At 37.0% G+C, this 27336-nt stretch overlaps 1 protein-coding gene and 1 pseudogene across 1 annotated transcript in view; both read right to left on the reverse strand.

Moving 5' to 3' along the window:
* Nucleotides 1-27336, reverse strand: part of LOC110200738 (vomeronasal type-2 receptor 26-like) — a 107196-nt gene that overhangs the window by 76451 nt on the left and 3409 nt on the right. Inside the window, 1 exon segment of the mRNA XM_078148883.1 lies at nucleotides 610-901. Coding sequence (XP_078005009.1) covers nucleotides 610-901 — 292 coding nt within the window.
* Nucleotides 13362-17024, reverse strand: LOC110200678 (uncharacterized; annotated as a pseudogene).

Here is a 27336-nt window from a genome sequence, read left to right on the forward strand (position 1 = left end):
AAGAAAAGTACTAGAGATTCATCCTTTTAGGGAACATATACAAATCAACTTTAAAGTGAAAAAGAAATGAGCACTTTCCCTGGGAATTTTCTGAAGTGAGGAAAAGAGAAATCTTTCTTCCATCTAAAGTCTTCAAAGTGCTATTCAACTATAAAAAATAAATGAACTAGGAGTGTAGTGACTTTTTCTTTTTGCTTGGCAACGTGGTTAAGCGACTTACCCAGCACGACACAGCCAGTGAGTGTTTTGTGTCTGAGGCCAGATTTGAACTCTGGTGCTCCTGAGTCCAGAGCTGGTGCTCTGTCCATTGGGCCACCTAGCTGCCCTCATATAGTTACTTTTAATTTGGCAGATTTTTACCTGGTTCAAAATCATCAGAGTTAAACCAACATAGCACCACCTCATCTAGAGGACAGAGTAAGTTCCCTGGGGGAAAGGAATGTTTCCTCCTTATTTGTACCTGCTATTGTCAGAACAGTGCCTAACTTGTTGATATTTTGGTTTTATTGACTCACCAACCCTGTACCAGAACAGATTATAAAGGATTTGCTGTTTTAAATACAAAGAATGCATTGCATGAAAATGAGTGACAATATTGGGCTCCCTTACCTGTGGAACTTTATAAAGTTTGAGAATGGTGGCCACAGACATGGACAGTGTAGATGACATCCCTCCAATGACTGCCACTGAATTTGACTGCCTGTCACAGCTGTAGTTAGGGATGGTTGGACCCCTCCCTGACAGCCATATCAAGGAGCTCTCCACAGCTAGCTTGTTGTTCTGGAAGTTACTGACCAACTGGTATCCCAGTGTTATGTTGGGTAGCAAATGGGGGTTCTTGTTGATCTCATCCACAGCAAATTGGAAAGCCAGCAAATGTTGGTAATGTTTGAGCATTGACCTAACATGAGAGGAAAAATGTGAAGAACCAGACAGAACTCTACATGCACAGAAACAGCAAAGTGTCAGAGTAGATGGAGGGTTGGATATGGAGTCAGGAATTCTTGTCTAAAATCTTGTCCATAACACTTACTAACAGTAAGGCCCTGAGAAAAAAGGCCTATAAGCGTCAATTTCGACATCTGTAAAATGAGTAACTTAGACTAAACATCTCCTAACATCCTTTCAAAACACACACACACACACACACACACACACACACACACACACGCAATGATATACTTTAGACATTAGAATATGTCTAATCTTGAAATGCAACTGAACATACCAAGAAGTCTGAATTTCTATCTTGTGCAAACATAGGAAAAAAGCCTCTGATTCTGAACTTGCAATTTGAGATATTTTTAATGCTCCCCTTGGCCATGAAAACATATTACCTAGGAATAGACAAATATCCTGATGGCATAGTTTCTAGAAGCATTGTATTGATTTTCAAGTTTATATATTGGAATGAAAATGGAATACATGTATTTCAAAAGTAGGATTTTTATGCAAATGTGAAGGGTAATATTGAAGGATTCTAGGTGAAGTACTCATTTCCGTCTTGCTGAAATAACTACCTGAGTTAAGCAGGAAGAATACAAAAATTTAGAATTTCAGAGAAAATTTATTCACCCTGACTAAGGAAACTGCTTCTGTCTTGGAAGCTGGATACCTGAGAACCAGGGAATGAATCAATCAACAGTTAGTAAGTATCTGCTGTGTGCAAAGTACCATGCTAAGCAGCAAAGACAGATTCCTTAGGGACACCTAGAGTTAGTCAGTGTGACGTGAAGAGGATCCATCGAAGGAAACAGAGAAGGAGCAGCAAGAAAAGTAAAAGAAGAATAGGGGAAACCTGGTCTCTAAAACCTAGAGGGAGGTGAGAGCAGTCAGCAGTTTCAAAGGCTGTAGACAGGAGAAAGAGAATGAAAAAAAGAAGTTACATAAATGATCTCAAATTCACAATATGATAAACTGAAAGGCATAAACCAGAGAATGAAATGATTAACAACTGATTTCAATCACCTTATAAGCATTTATGAGGTCCCTACTAGGGTTCAGGCATTTGCAAGTTATGGGGATGTAGAGACAAAAGTGAAAAAAAAAACTGTCCTCAAACAAAAAATAAGCATTCTTGCCAGCAGAGAAGACATGTCCACATAGTAATCAGTATGTTAAATTATAGACAAAGGTGACAAAATGTGATTTGGAGGAAGTCCCTAATAGCTTACTGGAAACAGAAAAGACTTCATCTTAAATGAGTTGAAATTTAAATGAAAATAGGAATTGTGAGACACGGAGGTGAGGAAAGATTGCATTCCTAGAATGGGGAGAGCATTCACAAAAGCATGGAAATGAGACATGTAGTATGGAATATGAAAAATAGTGTTATCACTTTGGCTATTTTAAAAAGGTCATGAAAGCTGATGAAGTCTAATAACTATAGATATTTAGGTGGGGACCAAGGTATGAAGATCTTAATCGTTTGTGAAGTGTACATTTGTTCTTAGAGATACCAAAAATGATTCAAATTTAACAAAAGAGGATGTGTCATACCAAGGGCTGTACCATGGACATCGGTGTGGATTACCAAATGTCAGAAGAGATGTGAGGCAAGCCAGACAGTAGTGGGCCATTTCAATGCTCCACAGAAGAGATGACCAATTCTTGTTGGGAAGTCATTGAGTGAGGAGAAAGGGGGCACAAGTATAAAAGATTGGAGGTTGGTAGAAATTATGAGTGCAAATAATTGGATACACATTTTAATCAGAAACTAAAGTAAATGATGAGATAATGGACAAAGAAAATGATAAAGAAAAGAGAGGGGACTAATAGCTTCTGTTTCGTCAATATATTTTAAGGCAATGTCCTCACCTGAGAATGTGGATAATGAGGTGATATTGGAAGTTTGCAAATGCAAATAAAAATTTTGAATAGCTGCTGTGGAAAGTAGAATAAGCAGTCACTTGGGAAGCAGTACATGGATTACCTTGCAGTAGTGAGAGCCCAATTGAGATGATGTAATATAAAGTTGTAATGGATCTGATCTACAATGCTTTATGACTTTCTTACATCTTTAATAGTACTTGAGTAGTATTTAAAGAAGTAGTTACTGAGAGTAATCTGGAATTGGGATTCATCCACATACAAATACATATATTTACATATATATGTGTGAGAATGTATATATATATACATGTAACTTTTTATGTGCTAATGATTGTTCTAAGTGCTAGGCATTAAAACTTAAAAATTTAAACAGCCTGTGTATTTCTACCTTACATCTGATAGACAAGAAACCACACAGACATATACACAAAAAATATAAAATATGTATATAAAAATAAATACAATGAAATTGGTGGGATTTTGTTACAGTAACTGGAAAGCTCAGGTTAGGTTTCTTATAGCAAGTGGAACTCAAGATCAACTTTAAATGAAGCAAAAGAATTGAATGTCCAAGTACATGTGAAATTATCATCCAAACATGGGTAATTTCATAAGCAAAGACATCATAAAAAGCTGTGTGATTTCACATATGAGGTGCAGCAAGTAAATCAGGTTGGATTCAATGTGGATTAATTGAAGTGGAATGGTGTGCAATAAGTCTACACAAGGAGATGAGGCCTGGGTCAGAAACTGAAAGCCTACTGGAACTCAACAAACGAGCTCTTATTTTCTCCTGCAGACAAAGAATACCTAATGATCTTCTTTGGACCTAGTGCAGAGCAGTGATATGGGCACACATCCCAGTGTTTTCAAATGTTGTTCTGGCAGCTCTGTGAAGACCCAAATCATATGCCCCACAAAAGTTATCTGTACCAAATATATGATCTGGGGTCTTCTCCCTTTTTATGTAAAACCTCCATTGAGGAACCCCCCCCCCAATATTGAAGGGTGAGCCATTCCAGATTTGTATAACTTGAATTATTAGGAATTGTTTCTTTCTATATACCCTAAATTTGTTTAACCATCTCTCTTAGTTATGACCTGGAGAACTAAGCCAAGTATAAAAAAAGAATCTTCCAAACCAATTGGCTTTTGTCCATGGTAACAGTTATCGTATTTCCTTTTCTTTTTTAAACCACTCTGATTTATTCTAAATGATTTTCAGGTGATATGTGCCTTAAGGCTCTTTGCCATACTTCACGTCCTTTTCTACTTCTTCTCCAATTTTTTGCAATCTTTTTTACAATGTTGTGCCCTGAAAGTAACATAATAAACCAAATGTTGTCTAACTGGAGTCTTGTACTGAGAGACCATCACATTCTTTATAATAGAAGACCATTCCTCTCTTTAGATCACTTAATACTTCACTACAGGCCTCAAATCATTCTTCTGATCATAACCACACCTCAGTCCTGGTGTTCTTATGTTGCTGATTTTGAAGGCAGAATGAAGAGTGCGTTTCTCACTGTTAAATTTCTCTTTACTTAATTCAGTGCCATCCTTCGGCTTTCCAAGATTGTGTCACAGCCTGAGCTTCTCATGCCATGTTTTATCAAACCTTCCTAGCCCTGTGACATCTGCAAATTGGATAAACTGCTCTCTTGCCTTTCACCAAGGTCTTGGAAAACATGATACTTAAATCACCTCATTTGAAATGACTCGGGTTTTTCCCAACGTACACAGAAAATTGATCTATAACAATTTTTTTTGACTTTTAAAAAAGGAAAACCCTAATAATTAGAACTTTTATGATATGCTTCATTCATGTAATTGTTGCAGTACTTTCTGCATCCCCAGAGTAGATGTATGATCAGAACAAAGACAAGATGAAGAAATTCTGGCAAAAATGAAGAAAATAACCAAAGATAATTAGAAGAAGGACTGAGAAGGAGAACTGTGAGGGAAGACTACTAGGACCTGTAATATTCTGCCATGGAAAATGGAAAATAATTAAATAAGAGTGAGGGAAACAGTCATCATAGATTCCCCATGCCCAGGTCTTAGAAAAACTTCACCTGCTGGGTACCTAAGAAATATAGAAAGAATTAGACATATTATGCATTTTACACACCTCAGGTAGGAGATATCTTAGAAGACAGCTCAATGCCATGTTAACTGACCTCATTGTAATGACCTCCTAAAGGCAATTCCCAAACCAGGCCCAATCACTATGTCCCCTCCTAGAATTTCACAACTATCAGAGGGTTAAGAAAGGAAAGGGAAGGAAAGAAAGCAAAGTAAAAGGATTGGGGATAATAATGAAGATGGAAAGGATTATATTTAATCCCAGTCTCTAAATTGTCAAAAGGAGCAGTCTCATTACTCAGAGGAGGAATTATTTGCATAAATCATCACCTCAAATATAGTCTGCATTACAGTGATAGTAAATTAAAAACACTTCTTGTTGCTAGACTTGTTTTTTATTTGTTAATCCCTAGATCATTTTCTGCAAACTGTGTCCTGCTTTTTCATTTGAGGGAAATTTACCCATGGTTTATAGTTCCTAGAAGGAAAAAAAAAAAGGATTGAAAACTCAGTGCAATTATTGAACCTTGTCAGTGTTCTGATAGACATGGCACTTGTGGTCATTGTAAACTTGTGTTTTAGGTATATTTTAATGTTATGCTTATAGTGATAGAACTCCAATATGGAGTCACTTAGATCAAGAACTCCTAAAGTCCATCAAAGTTTGTAAGCAAAGACAGATAGTCTTTTCCCCTGGTAACTCTGTCAGGCAAATGGGGCTTGAAGTTTCGGATTGGATGAAACCCAGAAATGTCTGGAGTATTGTGAATTTGTACTCTTTTCTGATGACCGAAATATTTAACACTAGATGCTTTCCCTAGTTTGTGTTATAAAGATGCAGAAACTCGCTCCACGCAAATTTCACCTAAGTGTAGCATTCATAAGTGACCTTGAGAACTTCTTCCTCACATATGGGTCCAATAGTAATATTTCCTGCCATATGTGGCACCAATAACCAGTTCTCAACCAAGCCCCATCGTAGGGAATATAGTTTTGACACCTGAACCTCACTTTGAATATATTTCCTCCCTGATGTGTCTCCTTTATCCTTGTACTGGGTCAGTTTGTGTTTATTTTTTTTTTATCTGTGGGGATGAATCTCTGTTTATAATGCCATATCGGTTGTGTTTATATGGTCTTTTTTTCCCCCTCTACTCCCTGTGCTACACGTTAATGAAACCTTTAATTTATCAGCTTTCTGTCTACCAGGTTTCTAGAAATTTTCAAACCCAGGTCTTTGCTTTAACCAAAATTGTGAGGCTAAATAAAACACAATGCTACCAACAAACCACTCAGTCAGAAATATGGATTACTATTTCATTAATCAGAAAAAAAAGAAACAACACACACACACACACACACACACACACACACTTACTTTGCTTCCACACCACTCCACTTGGAAGAAACTTTGAACATTTGCTTGTTAGTTTTTTCCTCTATCTTCAGAAACAAGGAGAAGAAGCCGCCTATGACTAGGTCCCCTTCTTTTCTATATGTAGGACTGTAAGTTCTTTCTATATGTCGAGGACTCTTCATCACCTGGTACTCAGAGACAGAAAACTGCAAAAGCAAGGTCACAAATAATTGACATAATAATAGTCCCACGCCCATGGTCAATATCCCAAATCACTAAATAGCCAAGGAATTCAGTGATGCAAATTGACTGGAGGTCATTGTTCATGTATCTATAGGCCCACTCCCTGTAATTAGAGATTTTTCATTCCTAAGATATCCTTAAGCTTTGAACAGTCCCTCTCATTTGGGAAAGCAGATATGCAACGTGAAGCAGGCCTCTGTTTAGGATAAAGGCAAATGCTGGAAAGAGCTGGGCACATTTACGGGACATTTTTGCCCCCTGGAGATTATTTTCTTTGTTCCCTGTGGATGGATAAGGAAAGGAGGTCCATCTACATGTCTCCTGGGTTCAAGTCAAAAAATATGTTGACCAGAGTCTGAGAATGAGGGTCTCTGGGTACCATTCAGCCCAGCAACTCTGCACCTGCATCCTTCATCTTGAAAACTTCATAAACTGAAGTAGAAAAAAAAATTGTTTGGGAATCTGCTTCCCTGCCTTCAGTCTCTGAAGTGTTCACACCTTTCATGGGTTCTGAGATGTCCACAAGAGTAGTATCCCTCTCAGGCTAGGTTTCATGGGCCTTTGAGCATGCTACTTTCATTCTCCCCAAGCAAAATCTCTTCAGCAGATTAAAATTACCACAAGTTGTGCCAGTAAGAGGACAGTGTCATATGAAAAGGGCAGAAAGTGAAAGATAATAATGAGGCCTAGGCCCACAATTTTCCAGACTGAGATGAATTTTACATTTTTCTCACCTCGATAACTTTAACCAAAGTGCTTTGATCACTGGAAATTCACACTAAAGGTGAATGAATGAATGAATGAATGCTAATAATAATCAAAACACAACTCTCAGCAATGTTTTTGGTTAATAAATGCCATTCCTCCCAAGAAAGTGTGTTGCTCGCTAGTGGAAACCATGGGCTCTTTAGGGTAATCCTTCCACAGGAAATTAAAAAGGATTGTAGCAGGTGGAAGTGTGTCACACCACAACCGCCATACTGTAATTGGGGTCCACTCAGATTATTCACATCACTAGGCCAACATCAAGGCTAAATAACTTATGAGCAATGAACCTTCATCAGGTCCTAATGCTGCACCAAGCGTCACTGACACTACAAACTAGACTCACCCCAATAAACCAATGGTCTCCTCGCTGTGGCCTTTCCCTCAGTAAGTCGTCATCATAAGCCTGATATGTCTGCCTATTTTCAGGGACTCTTGTCTCTTCCCATCAGTTTCCCACTGGGGGACCACCCCTTCTCCTGCAATTATTTCCTAATTTCTTCCCACATCACAAAAGTACCAGTGGACCATAGCAGCGCTTCATCAATTATCATTACTTTTACCGGATGATCCCACCACATTGTATTTGGTCAATGCATTTAATGAATGATGACCTTTTCACTGGTTTTCCTTTATAAACCATTTATTATAACATACGCAAGTCTAGTGACATCTATTTTTTTTAATTTAAATCAACTTTTCCATTTCTTCAAAGAGATTACTTTGTCAATGATTACCTCTTAATGTTAGGATAATCCAATATTGTGATCTTGACTGAATTAAGTAGTTAGCACCAATTTCCTTCTGAGCCTGGGATTAGCTACAGACAAATCGGATAATGGCATACAATTGTATTTGCAGTCCTTTGCACATAATACATGACTTATAAATGCTGGTTGACTGATTGCTGTCAAGAGCAATTTTGGGAGAGAACAAAATGATTTAATCTTACTCTGAAATAGAGAGTTGAAAATTTTAAGCACATGAGTCTAAATATGGGCCTATGGACAAAATCTGATCCTCTGTCCTATTTTTGTGGCATTTAGGAAAATTTTTTTTTCAGTTTTTAAAGAATATAAAATATTATTTGATAACATAAAAGCCATTCTTAACTGATCATCTGAATAAAAGACAGGCAGAAGGAGATATATGTGTGTGTGTGTGTGTGTATACACACACATATATATTATATATGTTCTCAGCTGAACATAAAAAAAAACACATTTGTATGAGGAGTGTGTAAAGCTAAATGGGGAGAAAAAAACAGAAAGAACTGCCATCTAGGGTCTCAGCAGAGTTCTTCCATAAAGATTTGGAAAATGTAACAAATGTTGTCCTAATCAATAATTCATGACCAAATCACAGTCAAGCACTTTTCCACACAGAGTGGGCAGAAAAAGATAGAACAAGTGGATGTACACACAAGATAAACAGAAAGGTGTATGGCTACTGGAGTTGGGCCTCACCATAAGGCATGGCACCAGGAGCCCTCAGTGAAACAACTGATAGAGCACTGAGCCTGTCTACCAGAGCAATGAGAGGCCCTAGTCCCACATAAAGCAGTCAGCCTTGGCAATTAAGAAGGAATATATATGAAATGACAGGTGGCAAGGAGAAGTCTGAAACTTTGGGTTGGGCATAGCCCAGAGAGCTGCAACACCAGTGGCTGGACTGGGAGGTAGTTGTGACCATAGAAGCAGATACAGCTTCAGGATTTCACAGCCCAGATATAATAAGAAGATGGGAAAACTGCTCAGAAAGAGACTACAGAGGAGCCCTGTGCGTCATTTGGAAACTCCTTTGCACATAACAAGTCCCATTTCCAGGATGTGGAAATGTGTTTGCGGGTGCAAAGGAGCAGGTGAATTGATCACTGTTAGTGGACAAAGAGGAGTGCCGGTACTTGTGCCTGCCAGTGAGCAGAGGCCCTAACGGGGTAAGAACCAGAGCACACACCCGGATCCCGGGCCCACACCTTTCCTCAGATCAAACCAACTTGGAGCCACGAGCTATGCTAGCTCTGAAAACAGCAACATGGACAGAACAAAGCTTAGGACAGGGGTCCACACTCACCAGCTGAGTAGAAGATAACTTAGGAATCTAACTTAATACGAATTCCAAGCATTTCAGAAAACTTTCTACTTGTCATTTCTTAACAGCAAAGTAATATTCTATCACAATCATCTACCACAACTTATTCAGTGCTTCCCAAATTGGTGGGGCATGCCTTGATTTCTCTTTCTTTGCAATTCAAAGTGAGCTGCCATACCTTTTTACAACCAGGTCCTTTTTGCTTTCCACTCATTTCTTTGGGATACATACCTAGTAATGGTATTTCTGTGTCAAAGGTTATATAAAGTTTCATAGCCCTTCGGGCATAGTTCCAAATTATTCTCCAGAATGGCTAGACTATTTCACAACTGCACCAACAGTACTTGTTGCTTTTTCTCCAGTCATTTCAGTCATGTCCAACTCTTTGTAACCCCATTTGAGGTTTTCTTGGCAAAGACACCAGAGTGGTTTGTCATTTCCTTTTCCAGCTCATTTTACAGGTGAGGAAACTGGACAGAATTAAGTGACTTGCCCAGGATCACACAGCTAGCAAATGTCTTAAACTCATAAAGACAAGTTTTCCTGACTCTAGACCCAGTCCTTTATCCATTAGGTTAACTAGCTGCTTAACTAATAGTGCATTAGTGTCCTAATCTTTCTACATCCAATCAAATATTTATTATTTTCCTTTTCTGTCATCTTGGCCAATCTGATAGGTATAAGGTGGTATCTCAGAGTTCTTTTAATATGCATTTCTCTAATTGATAGAGAGCTAAAGCATTTTTTTCAGGTGACCATTGATGGCATTAATTTCTTCCTCTGAAAGTTGGCAATTCATAGCCTTTGATAATTAATCAATGGAGGAATTGCTTGTATTTTTTCTAACTCTAGCTCAGTTTCCTGCTTATTTGTGAAATGAGAGGTTTATCAAAGACATTTGCTCAACAATATTTTTCTTGTTCCTGCTTTCCTTCCAATTTTGGCTACAATAATTTTGTTTGTGCAAAAAATTTTTACTTTCATGTAATCAAAATTATTAATTTTACTTCCTTTGATCCTTTCTATCTCTAGTTTGGTCATAAATTCTTCCTTATCCTTAGATTTGACAGGTCCATTTTCCATGCTTTTCTAATTTATATATAAATTTATGTCTAAATCTTTTATTCTTTATGACCTTATCTTAATATTCAGCTTATGTGAATAATTAATTAAATTAATTAATATAGTATGTAATTACATATTTTATATGCTATAATATGATCATACAATAATCATATAATTAATTAATTAATATATCAGCATGTGATGTTGGTCTATACCTAGTTTCTTCCTAATTGCTTTCCAGTTTTGCCAACAATTTTTTTCTGAAATAGTGAGTTTTTAACCTAAAAGCTTGGATAACTGGTTTTATCAAAAACCGGATTGCAATTGTCTTTTATCACTATATTTTGTGTACTTAATCCATTGTAGTCATCCACTACTTTATTCCTTAGCCTACTACTGAGTAATATAGTCTATCATCTGCTGTTGCAAGGCTGCTGTCCTTCACATTTTTCATTGATTCCCTTGATATTCTTTACTTTTTGTTTTCAGATCAATTCTGTGTTATTTTTTCTGTCTCCATAAAAATAAACATTGTTAATTTCATTGGTCTGACACTGAATAAGCAAATTAATGTGGGTGTGATTGTCATTTTTATTATATTACTTTGGCCTACCTGGGAGTAATTAATATTTCTCCAATTGTTTAGATTCATATTTATTTGTGTGATAAGCATTTTGTTATTGAGTTCATACTGTCTCTGGGTTTGTCTCCCCCGACAGATGCTTAATTTTTTTTTAACTGTCTGTCTTTATTGTAAATGGAATTTTTCTAGCTCTTTCATCTGGGTTTTTTAGTGGTCCATAGAAGTACAGGCAGCTCGATAGCTCAGTGCTGGGCCTGAAGGCAGGAAAACATGAGTTCAAATGTGATCTCACACACTCACTAACGGTGTGACCCTGGCCAAGTCACTTAATCTACATTTACCTTAATCCCCTGGAGAAGGAAATTGCAAACCACTCCAATATGTTTGTCAAGAAAACCTATATAAGGTCGCAAAGTGTTGGACATGACTGAGCAAGTTAACAACTTATCACAGCACTTGTGATTTGCGTGGCTTTATTGTTTATGCTGCAACTTTGCTTAAGTTGCTAATTGTTTGAAATTGGTATTGAATTGATTCTCTAGATTTCTCTGAGTATTTTATCATGTCATCCACAGTGTTCATTCTTCACTGCCCACTAGTATTCATCTTTGTTTTGTCTCACTGTTGCTTGACTCAAATCCTAACTGGAAGGCATCATGTTTGTCCCTGCTAAAGATTGTTTGCTCTTGGTTTTAGATAATTACTACCAAATTTTTTTTAAGGATTTAATCCAGTGTTCATTCCAGATTTATGATGGTTCTCCTCAATCAGTATACATGTCATAAGAACAGCCTATTAAATAATTTGCTAACTGATGATTCTTTAATAATGCATTATAGCACTACTTTAATACTTCTCTCTTCTAAATGAAGTTCTCAAACAGCAATTGTCAGTATTGATAAAAAAAAACATATTATGATTTTTAAAAAAGGACACTATCAAGGTATCTCATAATTTAAATACATTTCCATTTATAAAAATGCTAAAGGCTTGAATCTGTTTCTTTACTAGATTATCCCTCCCTCTCATCTCATACAGATTAGTGTAGGGCTGCTGCAAGAATGCTAGGCTACTGAGTTTTGTTTCATCTTTCTGATGGTTCCTCCTATTGGTTTTAATTTTTACTTACAACTTCATTAATGTGAAAATATATTTAATAGGAATGTAAATGTAAAGCCTATATCATATTGTGTGCCATCTTGGGCAGGGTGGGGGAGAGGAAGGGGGAGAAAAATTTTGAACTCAAAAGCATATGGAAGTGATTGTTGATAAGTCAAAATGAATTAATAAAATTTTTAAAAAAGAAAAGTATATAAAAAAAGAATGTTAGGCTGCTGGCACTGATTTTTCCTTCAATATTAAAAAAACTGAGACAGTATTAAAGAAAAAAATGGTTACATAATATGACATTTTTCAAATAAAAAAAGAAAACTAGATGAATAAATTCCACGCTTACTAACAGTCTTCCTTTGAGATACCACTCTAAAAGCGACTACTGAATAAATTACAACCTTATTTAAACCCTTACATCAGAAAGTGATGACCTCTCGAAAATCCATACTAAAGGTAGCTTTGTCAGGAATCTAAATGTATTACATTTTTTTTGAAAGTTACACGTTGAATTTATTATACACTTAAAAGGAAAAGTAAACTATACAAAACCGAGATTTCTCATTTCATGTACAATCTTCTTTTTCTGTTCTATGCTGATTTTATATAGTTTTAAGAAAACTAAATTTTAAAAAGACCAAAGACACAATGTAATACATTTTTAAAAGAGCTTTCCAAGGTAAGATATAATGAACAAAAAACGTTAATCCTAGCCTTCATGTACACTGTATGCACACATATATTTCTGTTATGATGCACATTCGAGACTCATCCTGAAAGTCTTCAGTTCCTATTATGCAAAGCACAGCTGTGCTAACTTCAGTACAGAAACCATAATCCCACATCTACAAAACAAAGTAGAATTAGAGGCAGTTTACAGTCTTATAGAAATTTAACCAACATGGCAACCACGCCAAAGGAATTAAAACAGACTGTACATTTCAGAAACAACCAAACAATAAAAATGCAAGAATAAGCGTCGTATCATGAATTAAACTCAACAAATGGATGGAAATGTCAATGCAATAAATGGGATTACAAAGGCACTTCCCTGTACAAAATGGGAAATGAAAATCTCCAGCCTATATATAGGGACGTTGAAGAGTGCGTAACTACTGTACAATCTCAACTTTAAGAAAGAAAAATAAGCAGGATTTAATCAAACATCTATAGGATTCAATGTGATCCACTTTTACAAAATACACCAGAAAAGAAAAGGAAAAACAAAAACTAAAAAAATAAAAACCTTGACAAAGTCTCATGTTTGCTTTTATGCTGCTTTTCTTGGTTCTTGAGCTCTGTATTGGCTCAGGCGATCCTGTGGTCAGACGCCTCCTTGCTGTCACTGTTCTAGTTTGTGAGAACGCTCTTTGCTTCTGCTACGTTCCCGGGATTTTTCTGTGCTGGGACTGTGTTCCCGTTTTCTTGACTTTTCAACACTGCCAGTTTTTCCTCGACCGCCACTCCTGCTTCGTTTATTTGATTTTTCTTTACTCTCATTTTTATGTTTATTTGCCTTCTTTGCTCCGGCTTCGACTGCACTGCCCTGTGTTTCTACTTCGATGTTTTCTTTCCCTGCTTCCACTTCTACTATTTTTTTTCCTCCCTTTTGGAATCTTTTTTTTTTGTAGCTGTTGTTGTTGTCATCCCTGTGCTTCTTTTCGTCTTTGCCCTTTTTATGCTTCTTCTCTTCCACCTCACTCCTACTTCTCCGCTCTCTAGACCTTTCCCTCTCTTTTTCTTTCATTGCCTCTTTCTTTGCCATAATCACGGTCTCTGCTCCGGCCACTCTCGTTCTCTTTTTCACGATCTCTGTCTCTCTCACCTCCCTTTTTGTCACCACCCTGACTCTGACTTCTGTGCCTGCCTCTGCTCTTGCTCCGCCTGTGCTCGAGCCTACGATCTGTGCTTCGGGATCTTCGCCTTTCTTTTTCCCTCTCCTTGGCCTCAGGTTCTAGTCGCTGCCGTCCTTCTCTCTTTCTAATTCTCTGTCAAAACTAGAAGAACCTTGACCTTCTCGATGATGGCTTCTACTGAATCTTCTGGGGGATCTGCTTGGGCTCAGTGACCTTCGTGGTGACCTTGAACATCTACGTTCAGTATGCCAGTCTATTTCTTCAATCCCTTCCTTCTCATCCTCCTTGATTTTTCTAGGTCTTGTTTTAATTTGTTGATCAATATTTTTCTGAACTGGAACAGGAATTATTGGAAATAAGGGAGAAAACCACTCTAATTTGGTAAGAAAAGAATGAAGCATTTTCCCAATGATCATTACACAGCCTCCGCCAGCCTTCACATCCAGGTCCTCTTCATCATCAAGGAAGTATTCAAACCAGGCCCAGAGATCTGTTGGGGGCTGTGTGTACCTTACATACAAAAATCCAAGGGCCCTCAGATGTGGAGAATCTGTATGTGTTATGAGATCCGTCACCTGCTTGAGAGTTTCAAAGTGTCTAACAGGCAAAAAGCTGTAGAAACAATTCCTCCGGTTCCAACAACCTCGAAACCCTCCGCACATCCCTGTGGGCTGCTGCTTTTCTGCTCCCCCCCCCTCATCATGTGTGACCTCTACCTGCGACCCTGGACTGCTCCCGAGCAAGACTGAGTCAATCCTTGAAGTAGGTCTCGTCCACCACCTCGTGGTAGACTTGAGCTCGTAGAGCTGCACCTTGAATAGGGCGACGACAGGATGTTGGTCAGGATCGTGGGGTTCAGGTTCATGGTCTCGTTGTCCCAGAGCCGCAGTAGATTCCCAGGCTAGCAGAGGGGTTGGGCTTAATGGAGCCGCCGCCGCCGCCGCATTGCTGCTGCTGCTGCTGCTGCTGCTGCCGGTGCTTCTGCAGGGCCGCGGCCGTGGCCACCTGGTGCTGCGGCGGCGGCTGACTCTAATAAACATTTTGGGAAAGGATGCGTTTATTCCTGTGCTTTCAAGTTTGTTTGCTTTTTATTTTTTTAAATGAGAAAATTTTTGTATTTTCTCAAATGTTTTTTAATCAATCTATGGAGATAATCATGATTTTTCTTCTTTTTGTTATTTATATGATCCGTTTCGCAAAACATCATGTTGGTCATAAGATATGGTCTTTGTGGTAAATTGCTGTAGTCTTCTTTCTGCTATTTACTTTTATATTTATATGCATCAGTATTCATTAAGAAATTTAATTTATTGTTTTCAACTCTGTTTTTGCCTCTCTAGTTTAAGGATAAAAACAAACAAACTATATTTGGGTCCTAAAAGACATTTGCTATAACTCCTTATTAATCCCATTTTTCCCTAAATACTTCATATGGTATTGTGATAAATTGTTTCTGAAAATTTTAATAGAATTCTCTTCTAAATACGTCTGATACTGGGGATTTTTTCCTACAGAACGTGTCAATCATTCAAGTTCTTTATCCATGATGTGGCTCTTGTTGTTATGTGGTTGCATCGAATTCTTTGTGACCCAATAGATCATAGAAGGTAAGGTCCTTCTATCCTCCCTTGCCTCTCAAAGTTTGTCCAAGTTCTTGCTCTTCATTTCCGTGACACTATCTATCCATCTATCCATCTATGCCATCCCTTTTTCTTTTTGCTTTCAAACATCCGCAACATCAGGGTCCTTTCCAGTGAGTCCCATCTTCTCATTGTGTGGACAAAGCATTTATGCTTTAGCTTAAGTGTTTGACCTTCCAGGGAACAGCCTGAATTAATTTCTTAAAGAATTAGCAGATTTGATCTCTTTTCTGTCTTAGGGGCTCTCAAAAGTCTTCTCCAGCATCGAAATTCAAAAGTGTCAAGTCTGGAGTGCTTAGGTCTCCTTACATTCAACTTTCAAAACTTGAGTTTCCATCAGTTCAGTTTCTGATTCTCTCTTCCCCTAATCCACTGATTTACTTCTCTATTTTTAACAAATGTTCAATGATTTAGATGGCTGCTGTTTGTTATATAGCTTGAGATATATGAGTACTAATTCTTCCATTTCATCTTGATATTTAATTCCTTGTTTCCTTTCATATTCTAGATCAGTCATTTCTTCAAATAAATTTAGTTACAATGTTATTAGGTTCTGTAAAGTCCTAATTTGAATGTTTGGTAAAGTATTGAATCTGTAATCTGACTTTCATAGTGCTGTCATTTACTTATTTACTGATGTAACAATCAAACTACCAAAAATTTACATTATAGAGCTGGATAATGTCACAGGGTAAGTAAATTAATTTAAGGAATCTTTTCATTTGATTATGTGGATTGGGCTAACCATGAGCAATTAATATTTATCCAGTTACTTAGATCTTTCTCTATTATTGTGAAGGGCTTTTTAAATAATGTCCATAGAGTTCCAGTGTCTTGTCAGATAGACTTTCAAATGTTTTATACAGTCTGTAGATATATTACGAGGAATTTCTCTTTCTTGGGCTCCTTGAATCATTTGGTTGGCAATAAACAGAAATACTAATAATTTATGTCCTTTTATTGTATATCCTGCCACTTTGCCAAACTTATTAATTATTCTAATTTGTTTTTAGGTTGACTTTTTAGGGTTCCCTAGGTATAATTTAATATCATCTGCAAAAAGTGATAGACACATCTTTTCTTTTTCTTGATCCTCAGGGTGACCTTAATTTGTTGTCCTTAATTCACTGACATGGGTATGGGAAACTGTATGGGATTAACCCTGAATGTGAGGCATTAAATTTATCCCAGGCTTATGAGTCTGAAGATTTTTTTTTAACCTAGAACAGAGAATTTTAAACAGCAGAAACAAAGTGTAACCATATGGTATAGAATGTCCTCTGCTTTCCCTGGGAGTAAGATCTTCTCACCTGCCAGTCACCCCCTGGCAAGGAAATCAGAGAGGACTGAGCCCTAAGGTTTCTAAATCTATAAAAGGTGTCATAGGCTTGTGGCATGCTTATGAATGCATTGTGAGAACAGCGGAAAGTCAGGAGCTGTGAAAATGTCTGGAGTAAAGGGTGGTGATGTTGGCTTCAGATACATTATCTCTAAGAATTACCTTAGGGACAGTTCTTCACTTTTTGTCCTTCTTGCATTTGGATTCTTCTCCTTCATATATTTTTTTTGTTCTGGAAGAGAGCTGCCCTTGGAAATATCACTAAGTATAATTCTGGGTTTTCTCCACCTGTCTTGGAACTGAACGTCCTTAAAAAGAATAAAAAAGAAAAGGTCAGAGACCTGGGCTGTGGTAGTTTTGTCCTGTTCTTTCTTGCAAAAACATTAGTAAATTCTCAAAAAACCCCAAAAAACCAAAACATCCAGTACACTATTTCTTAGAGATCTCATAAGTTCATCAATTATTTTTCAACAAGTATTCTTAACCATGAGAAACAATCAAAGATGTCACAAAAGAAAGCAAATGGCAGGATGCTGCCCAAAAAAGTAAGGGAAGATAGGATGAAAAAATAACATGACCTCAAAAACATCCCAATTGCATTAGACTCCCGGAAATAAATGCAGAATATCAACTAATGCCTTACTACTGTCTCATTTTTATTATGTCTTATGACAATCTACAGCTGATATATCCAAGGTGCCATTACTAAAAGTATTAGAAGGAAACAATAAATCTTGGGCAAATGTTTCCTAGACCAGACCATGACTTTACAAATATATGACTGATGGAAAAGAATGAAAGGCATAATAACTTCTGGTACATGTTCACTGGTGACAAATCACATTTTCAGCAAATTGTTTAGGTCTTAAACATTCCCCAATGAATCTTCTCTCATGGATATGTTCAATTCATCCAATAATATTTGATAAATATAATGACTGTTATAACTCAGACACAGAAACTGGAGAAAAATTATTGTTCCAATTTTTTTAAAATAAGAAATCAATTACTAAATGATGTATGGACGTATCAAAAGTTGGAACTGGAAATCAAGCACTTATATCATTAAATTCATATTGATTTTCCACTATTATTGTAAATCATCATTCGCATATTGTCTGCCACATGTAAGGTATTTCAGAGCAAGAACTGGTCTAATTCAACCACTATTCAGAAATCAGGCAATATGACTGCTTTCAAAATGACATAAAGTTCAAATAAAAAGGAAATAGATGATGCTAACAGAAAATCAAGGTCACATAAGTAAAACACATTTAAAATATTTTATTAAGGCTATAGGTGCCCAAGAACTACTTCACTGGGATTGGTGAGGAAGAATTTGAGAAGATCTGGCTTCTCAGGGATTGGCTGAGCTAGTGCTGATTTGAATTGATAAAGGAGTTTCCTCCTTAGAAACTCCATGTCCCGATGAAATCTCACATAGGGGGTTGTTTTCCCCCTCCACGCACTCCCAATAACATCAACACCAAGTGTGCAAGGTCTATTTTTGTCTTTCTTTATATCTCCAGGAGCTGGTGCCCAGGGAGTGCATAAGAAATGTTTCTTGGTGCAGTCCTTGTGTCCACTTTACAGATGAGGAAAACTGAGATCTGAAAAGATTAAGGGGCTTGTCAATATCACATAGCCCTAATGACAGTTCCAAGGCTATGAAAATAAGCTATGAGCTCTTGGTGCTGCCCATCCTCCCGCAGCTCCCATTATTTCCCGGGTTTATGTTGCCTCGTAGTCATGGTGTCATGCAACTTTCTTTCTCTTCCTCCAGCATCGTAAATGGCCCCATGGAGTCCCAGGCAGCACCACAGGGAACAGTCCTGACCATTTGCCAATGAGGCCCCAGGGATGCCCATCAGAAATCAGGTATGGAGCTGGCCAAGGCACCCATGCATTTCTGTCAGAGGAAAAAAACCCTGGAGAAGTTCCTGAAGGGGAATTCAAGGCCTCGAGGGTGAGGCAGTGTTGTGCCAGACTCCCCCTCCCCGGGCTTTTGTCATCTCCTGAGGGCTCAGCTGCCTTTACCCAGGGAGAGCCAGGTACCTGGGAAGTGTTCATATAATTCTAGCAGGACCATTTATGTGTCTAGGAAAGGGCCTGATGGGTCCTGATCCCAAGAGACAGAGACAGAGATTCCCTAGGCTATGTCTCACCTGTGTGAAAATCCCTGTCTAGAGTTCACTAGTCCTAAGAACTTGCAGGGAGAAGTGAGGAGGGGATTGAGAACCAAGAACCATAGAAGCTGCTTCCAGTAAACTGGTTTATCCAAAAATAAGCAGAGAATTGATCCATGAACCATAACACCAACGCTTGCAAATAACCAAACCATATGAACCAGGGAATGACTCCCTGGTCAATCTTTTGCAGGCAAGATCAGGTCCGTCTCTTCAGTTTTCCTTCAGAAGAATCAGTAACTCATTCGATCTGTTTCCAGAGTTCCAAGTTCTGGGTCGTCAAAAAGCATAAAATATAAAGAGAGTTCTGTCCCTAAAACATATTACAGCAAGGCGATTGCATTGTATTTTTGTGCAGTACTTTGTCATCTTGCTAAATGAGAGCACAGCCAAAAGACCGACCTAAAGAGCTACAATTTCTGGTTGAAACAAACAGAAGTCAATCTGTAAATGTGTTAAAAGGCAACACAGAAAACCAGCTCTTGGTTTTATTTATTAGTTCAGTAGCTTATTAATTTCAATTTTCTTAATTTCTTCTTTGGCTTTCAATATTTCTCATCTGGTGTTTAATTTAGGATTTTAATTTGTTCTTCTTCTACTTTTTTTAGTCGTATGTCCAATTCATCAATCTCCTCTTTTTCTATTTCATTTATGTAAGCATTTAGAGATATAAAACTTCCCCTAAGAATTACTTTCACTGCATCCCATAGGTTTTGGTATGTTGTCTAATTATTGTCATTCTCTTGAATGAAGTTACTGATTGTTTCTATGATTTTTTGTTTGACCCAATCATTTTTAGGTTTAGACTATTCACTTTGAAATTACTTTTAGTTTATCTTTCCATGGCCCTTCATTACATATAATTTTATTGCATTATGATCTGAAAAGGATGCATTTAACATTTCTTCCTTTCTACACTGGATTGTGAGGTTTTTATGCCCCAGCAAATGGTCAAGATTTTTGTGTATGTGCCATGTACCACCAAAAAAAAAAATTATATTCCTTTCTATCCCAATTCAATTTTCTCCACAGGTCTATCATACTTAACTTTTCTAATTTTCTAATAAATTTGACTCAGTTTTCCATATATTTTAGAAACAAAGCCTATATTAGAGATGCTGATTGTAAAAAGTATTTCTAAGTTTTCTGCTTCCTTCCTAAACTTGAATGCATTGGCTTTGTTTGTGCAAAAACTTTTTAATTAAATGTAATAAAAGTTATCCATTTTGCATTTTGTAATGTTCTCTGTCTCTTGTTTGCTCATGAATTCTTCCTCTCTCCATAGATCCAATATAAATAGAAAAATGCTTGGTTAATTTAATTTTAAAAAAAAGAAAGAAGAAAACCAAATTACCAGTATCAAAAACGAAAATGGTGAATCCACCACCAAGGAAAAGGAAATTAAAGCAATAATTAGGGACTATTTTGCCCAACGATATGCCAATAAATTTGACAATCTTAGTGAACTGGATAAATATTTACAAAAATATAAATTGCTAAGATTAACAGAGGATAAAGTAAAATACTTGCACAACCCCATCTCAGAAAAAAAAAATGAACAAGACATTGATGAACTCCCTAGGAAAAAATCTCCAGGGCCAGATGGATTTACATGCGAATTCTATCAAACATTTAAAGAACAATTAATTTCAATACTATATAGACTATTTGGGAAAATAGGTGAAGGAGTCTTAGCAAATTCTTTTTATGATACAAATATGGTGCTGACACCTGAACCAGTAAGAGTCAAAATAGAGGAAGAAAATTATAGACCAATTTCCCTAATGAATACAGATGCAAAAAATTTAAATAAAATATTAGCAAATAGATTACAGCAACTTATCACAAGAATAATACACTATGACCAGATGGGATTTATACCAGGAATGCAGGGCTGGTTCAATATTAGGAAAACTATCAGCATAATTGATCATATCAACAACAAAACTAATACAAACCACATGATCATCTCAATAGTTGCAGAAAAAGCTTTTAACAAAATAAATCACCAATTCCTATTAAAAACACTACAGAGTATAGGAATAAATGGATTCTTTCTTAAACTAATAAATAGCATCTACCTAAAATCTTCAACAAGCATCATTTGTAATGAGTATAAGTTGGAAGCATTTACAATAAGATCGAGGATGAAACAAGGATGTCTATTATCACCACTGTTATTCAATATCGCACTGGAAATGTTAACTTTAGCAGTAAGAGAAGAAAAATAAATTGAAGGTATTAGAATAGGCAAAGAAGAAAAGCTATCACTCTTTTTTGTTTTTTACTTATTTTTTATTTTTTTTTTAGGCAATAGGGGTTAAGTGACTTGCCGAAGGTCACACAGCTAGTAATTGTGAAGTGTTTGGTCTGAGGCCAGATTTGAACTCAGGTCCTCCTGACTTCAGGGCCAGTACTCTGTCCACTGTGCTACATAGCTGCCCCCTAAAGCTATCACTCTTTGCAGATGACATGATGATATACTTAGAGAATCCTACAGAATCAATTAAAAAACAATTTGAAATAATAAACAACTTTAGCAAAGTTGCAGGGTGTAAAATAACCCACATATATCATTGGCATTTCTATATATTACCAACAAAGTCAAACAGCAAGAGATAGAAAAAGAAATCCCATTTAAAGTTACTGCAGGCATTATAAAATATTTAGGAGTCTGCCTACTGAAACAAACCCAGGAACTATATGAACACAATTACAAAACACTTTTCACACAAATAAAGTCACATTTAAATAACTGGAAAAACAACAGTTGCTCATGTGCAGGCCAAGCTAATATAAGAAAAATGACAGTTATACCTAACCTAATTTACTTATTCAGTTCCACGTCAATCAAACTACCAAAAATTATTTTGTAGAGTTAGAAAAAATAATAACAAGATTCATTTGGAATAACAAAAGACCCAGAATATCAAGGGAAGTAATGAAAAGAAATTCAGGAGAAGGTGGCCTAGCAATTCTAGATCTTAAATTGTATCATAAAGCAGCAATCATCAAAAATGCTTGGTATCGGCTAAGAAATAGAACGGTAGATCAGTGGAATAGATTAAGTTTGTTTTTATTTTATTTTAATCTTTTTTTCTTTTTTCTTTTCTTTTCCTCTATTTAATTAATTTATTTTGATTTATCGACAATCACTTCCATATGCTTTTGAGTTTAAAATTTTTCTCCTCCTTCATCCCCACCACCGTACACAAGACAGTGCACAATCTGATATAGGCTATACATATACATTCCTATTGAACACATTTTCACATTAGTGATGTTGTAAGTAAGAATTAAAACCAATAGGAGGAACCACCAGAAATAGGAAACAAAACTCAACAGAAGAAAAAAAAATAGCAAATAGTATGCTTCAATCTGCATTCAAACTCCATAGTTCTTTCTTTGGTTGTAATTAGCATTTTTGATCACGAAGCCTTTGGAGATATCTTAGATCCTTGTACTGCTGGCAAGGGTTAAGTTTATCAATATTAGTCATTACACAAAATAGCTGTTATTGTGTACATTGTTCTCTTGGTTCTGCTCACTTCACTCAGCATCAGACCATACAAGCCTTTCCAGGTTTTTCTGAAGTCAGCCTGTTCATCACTTCTTATAGCACAATAGTATTCCTTTACATTCATATACCACAACTTGTTCAGCCATTCCTCAATTGATGGGCATCCTCTCAATTTCCAATTCTTTGCCACCACAAAAAGAGCTGCTATAAATATTTTTGTACATGTGGATCCTTTTCCCATTTCTAGATCTCTTTGAGATACAGCCCTAGAAGTGCTATTGCTGGATCAAAGGGGTATGCACATTTTTATAGCCCTTTGGGCATAGCTCCAAATTACTCTCCAAAATGTTTGGATCATTTCACAACTCCATCAACAATGCATTAGTGTTCCAATTTTCCCACATCTTCTCCAATATTTATCATTTTCTTGTTTTGTCATCTGGGCCAATCTAATAGGTGTGATGTGGTACTCAGAGTTGTTTTAATTTGTATTTCTCTAATCAATAGTGATTTAGAGCATTTTTTCATATGACTATTGATAGCTTTCATTTCTTCATCCGAGAACTGCCTGTTCATATGCTTTGACCATTTATCAATTTGGGAGTGATTTGTATTCTTATACATTTGTCTTAATTCTCTGTATATTTTAGAAATGAGGCCTTTATCAGAGAGACTGTTTGTAAAAATTCTTTCCCAATTTTCTACCTTCCTTCTAATCTTAGTTGCATTGGCTTTGTTTGGCAAAAACTTTTCAATTTAATGTAATCAAAATTATCCATTTTGCTTTTCATAATGTTCTCTGTCTCCTGTTTGGTCATGAGTTCTTCTGTTCTCCATAAATCTGATAGGTAAACTATTCCTTGCTCTCCCAGTTTGCTTACAGTGTCAACCTTTATATCTAAATCTTGAACCCATTTTGACTTTATTTTGGTATATAGTGTGAGATTTTGATAAATGCCTAGGTTTTTTTTTCCAGTTTTCCCAGCAGTTTTTTTCAAAAAAGTGGGTTCTTATCCCAGAAGCTGGAATCTTTGTGTTTTTCAAATAATAGATTACTATAGTCATTGACTACTGTGTCTTGCATACAGAATAGGTTAAGTTTGCAAAACACAGTAATGAGTGACTATAGTATTGTTGTTCTTTGTTTTCTCTTTGTGGTTCTATTTCTTAATTTACATTTTTTCTTAATTACAACATCTCTAATGTGAAAATATGTTTAATAGGAATGTATATGTATAGCCTATATCAGATTGTGCACTGTCTTGGGGAGGGAGGTGTGGAGAGAGGGGGGAAAAATTTAAACCTCAAAACCTTATGGAAGTGATTGTTGATAATTCAAAATAAATTAATCAAAAAAAAAAGGCGACATACATTTGTTGAAGTGCTCCCTGTGTGCCTGTCCCTGTGCCAAGAGTTTGTGATGCAAATATAGGCAACAACAATAAAAAGAATCAGTGCCCTTAAGCAGCTTATCCTAGGACGTGGAAGAGAGTCCCTGAAAGGGCGCAGAAGATGAGGAGAGGAGCAAATGAAAAGGTGGATGTTGCGCAAAACGGAGAAGTCCAGAGACTCAGAAGCAGAGCACATAGAATGAATGTTAGTGAACGTGGAGACCTTTTACACAATGAGGTATGTCAGGAAGTCACCCATAGACAAGAGGATTCTAAGGGTTGTGGGGAGTCCCGGGACAAAAAGACCACTTTCAATGTCATAAAAAGTCTTATAATGGGATCAGTAGAAAGAATGTCTGTGGATACAAAACACTTCTGCACTAGTTACTCCCTTACTTAGATCAGCTAACACTTTTTAATGGGTCTTGGCCAACAGGTCAAACCACTGCTTGGTTGGGTCCAAAATGTGACTCGGCTGTTACTATAGTTTCTGCTACCAATCCTAGGTGATGAAAAGACCAGTGATAAAACGTTCCACCTTTCAGTTCTTAAAAGTTCAAAAACTGTTATGTTCTATTTCTGTCAGGGGTGGAGAACTTGTGGCCTTAAGGCCTCATATGGTCTTCTAGGTTCTTAAGTGAAGCCCATTGACTGAATCCAATTTTTACAGAATAAATCCTTTTAAAGAAGGATTTTGTTTATTTGTTTGTTTTTTAAGGAAGATTGTAGTGTAAAATTTGGATTCAATCAAAAGGCTTCTCTTAAGGACCTAGAAGACCTTAAGCCTGCAAGTTTTCTCCATGACTAATGTGGAAACAGGTTTAACATGATTGAACATGTATAACCTATATCAGATTTCTAGCTGTCTTAGGTAGGGGAAAGGGGAAGGAGGGAGAAAAATTTGGCACTCTAAATCTTATTTTAAAAAAATGAATGCTCTGGGCTGCCCAGGGCTGGTTTCTCTAGCTGGATGCACGTGTCCTAGCAGAGAATCACCCAGATTCTTTGATGCTGGAGACTCTACATCGGAGCCTGCATCAACATGAAAAGCTGGCAAATAAGGATCGTGACTGAAATAAGGAGAAGAGAGCGGTTCTGTGGTGTTCTTGGTCACATATTTATGGAGTTTCTGAAGGGCAGTGGAGACTACTGCCAGGCACAGTACGACCTCTATGCAGACAAGTGAATTGTAGAAATTCATTACTACTCCACCAAGAAGCCCCCTTAAGAGCGGTTAACCTGGACACAAAGTGTTGAATTGAAATTGGCAGAGCATTTTAAAAGAGTTCTGGCCTGGATGGGGTAAACCTCAGTGCACTGCCTTCCTTTTGCCTCATTATTACTGGGTTGAAGAATTACCGCTTTTTGTTAGAAGGTTCATTTCATTTCCCATTGCTCTGAACTTCATACTTAAAGCACAGGGAATTTCAAGTAGAGTATAGTGAAGGAGACTTCCGTTTCTTTACATCACTTCTGTATTCAAATTTTTAAACCCTTTCATAACCTTATTGAGTGTTTTTTAACTAAATTGACATGGCTCGAATGGACCTCCCAGTTCCTGTGGAAATCACGTACAGGAGCGTGAGATTCCTTATTACACACAACCTAACCAGTGCAACCTTAAACCAATTTATAAAGGAACTCAAGAAGTTACTGCCACTGGACTGGACTGCCTGCTGCAGCCGTAGTTCAGGACAATTGGACCCATCCCTGACAGCCACATCAAGGAGGTCTCCACAGCTAGTCTGTAATGATGGAAGTTAGTGAGCTTCAATTAACAGGCCTTGGAAACAGCTTAAATATGAGGGAGAGGGATACAGAAGATTGCAGGATTGCTCCAAAGTTAAGAGCCAGAAGGCATTGGAGGACAATAGTAGGGAGAGAGTTCAGAGAAAAAAGAGAATGATTCCCAATTTGAATGTACTGAACTTAAGCTATCCATTGGACATTTAATTCAAGATATCGAAAAGACAGTTGGTGATATAAGATGTGTGAGGTAAGCAGAGAGTTTGGGCCAGGACAGGTAAATCTGAGAATCATCAGCAGAGAGATGCTTTGTAAATCCTGGGAACTGATAAGATAACCATGTGCAGTAATAGAGTAGGTTAGTGACAGATCCCTGAGGGATACCTACAGCTAGACAGTGTAATCTGAAGAGGATGCGGCCAGGTTAAAAGAGAAGGATTAGTTAGGAATGGAAAAGGAGAATAGAGGAAACATAGTCCCTAAAGCCTAGAGAGAAGAGAACACCAAGGTGGTGAGAGTGATCAACAGTGTTAAAAGATGCAGAGAAAAAATAGGAAAATGAGGAGAAAGAGTTAAATAAATACTCTCAGGCTCATAATGTAATAAACTGAAAGAAAGAAACTGAAGTTCCCAATGAGAAGAAACTGAAAGGATTAACAAGTGATTTTAGTCAGCTTACAAGCATTTATGAGGCCTCTACTAGAGATAAGGCATTTGCAAGTCAAGGGGGTGTAGAGACAAGAGTAAAAACAAAAAAAGAAAAATACCTATTTTCAAAGGGGTTACATTCTAGCCAAAAGAGAAAACATAGTCACATAATAAGCAATACATTAAATTGGAGACAAAGGAGACAAAATATGATTTGGAGAAAGTCATTAACAGTTCTGGGTAGGGTGGAGGACAATAAAGACTTCATTTCAAGTGAGTTGAAAATGAAATGACAATAGGAATTCTGAGACATGGAAATGAGGAGAGATTACATTCCTGGAATGAGAGACAGTATTCCCCAAAGCACAAAAATGATAGATGGAGTTTGGAGCATGAAGAATGATGAGGTCTCTTTGGCTTTATTAAAAAGGTCATGAAGGTTAGTGAAGGATAATAAATATAGATATTTAGGCGATGCCCAAGGTGTGAATGTGTTAAATGCTTGTGAAGTTTATCTTTGACCAGAAAGATACCAGATTGTGATTCCAATTCGGCAAATAGGGAACTAACCTCCAGGTGTTGCACTTTGTGAAAATCCCTTGCACATCTTTGTGAGACTAGCAAATGCCAGAAGAGATGTGTAGGAGAAGAGCCATTAGGGGGCCATTTCGATACTCCATAGAAGGGGTTGCCAATTCTAATCAGGAAGTTTTGAGTGAGGAGAAAAAAAAGGAACGAGTGTAAAAAATTGCATTTTGGTAGAAATTACAAGTGTACAAATGATTAGATATATATCTTCATCAGAAACTAGATTAAATGGAAAGAGAATGGGCATTTAAATGAATAGTGCATTGAATATAGAAAAAGGGAAGGAGTAGA

The sequence above is a fragment of the Phascolarctos cinereus genome, unplaced genomic scaffold (assembly GCF_003287225.1).
Source record: "Phascolarctos cinereus isolate Bilbo 61053 unplaced genomic scaffold, phaCin_HiC Scaffold_9;HRSCAF=440, whole genome shotgun sequence".
In the NCBI taxonomy this organism is placed as follows: domain Eukaryota; kingdom Metazoa; phylum Chordata; class Mammalia; order Diprotodontia; family Phascolarctidae; genus Phascolarctos; species Phascolarctos cinereus.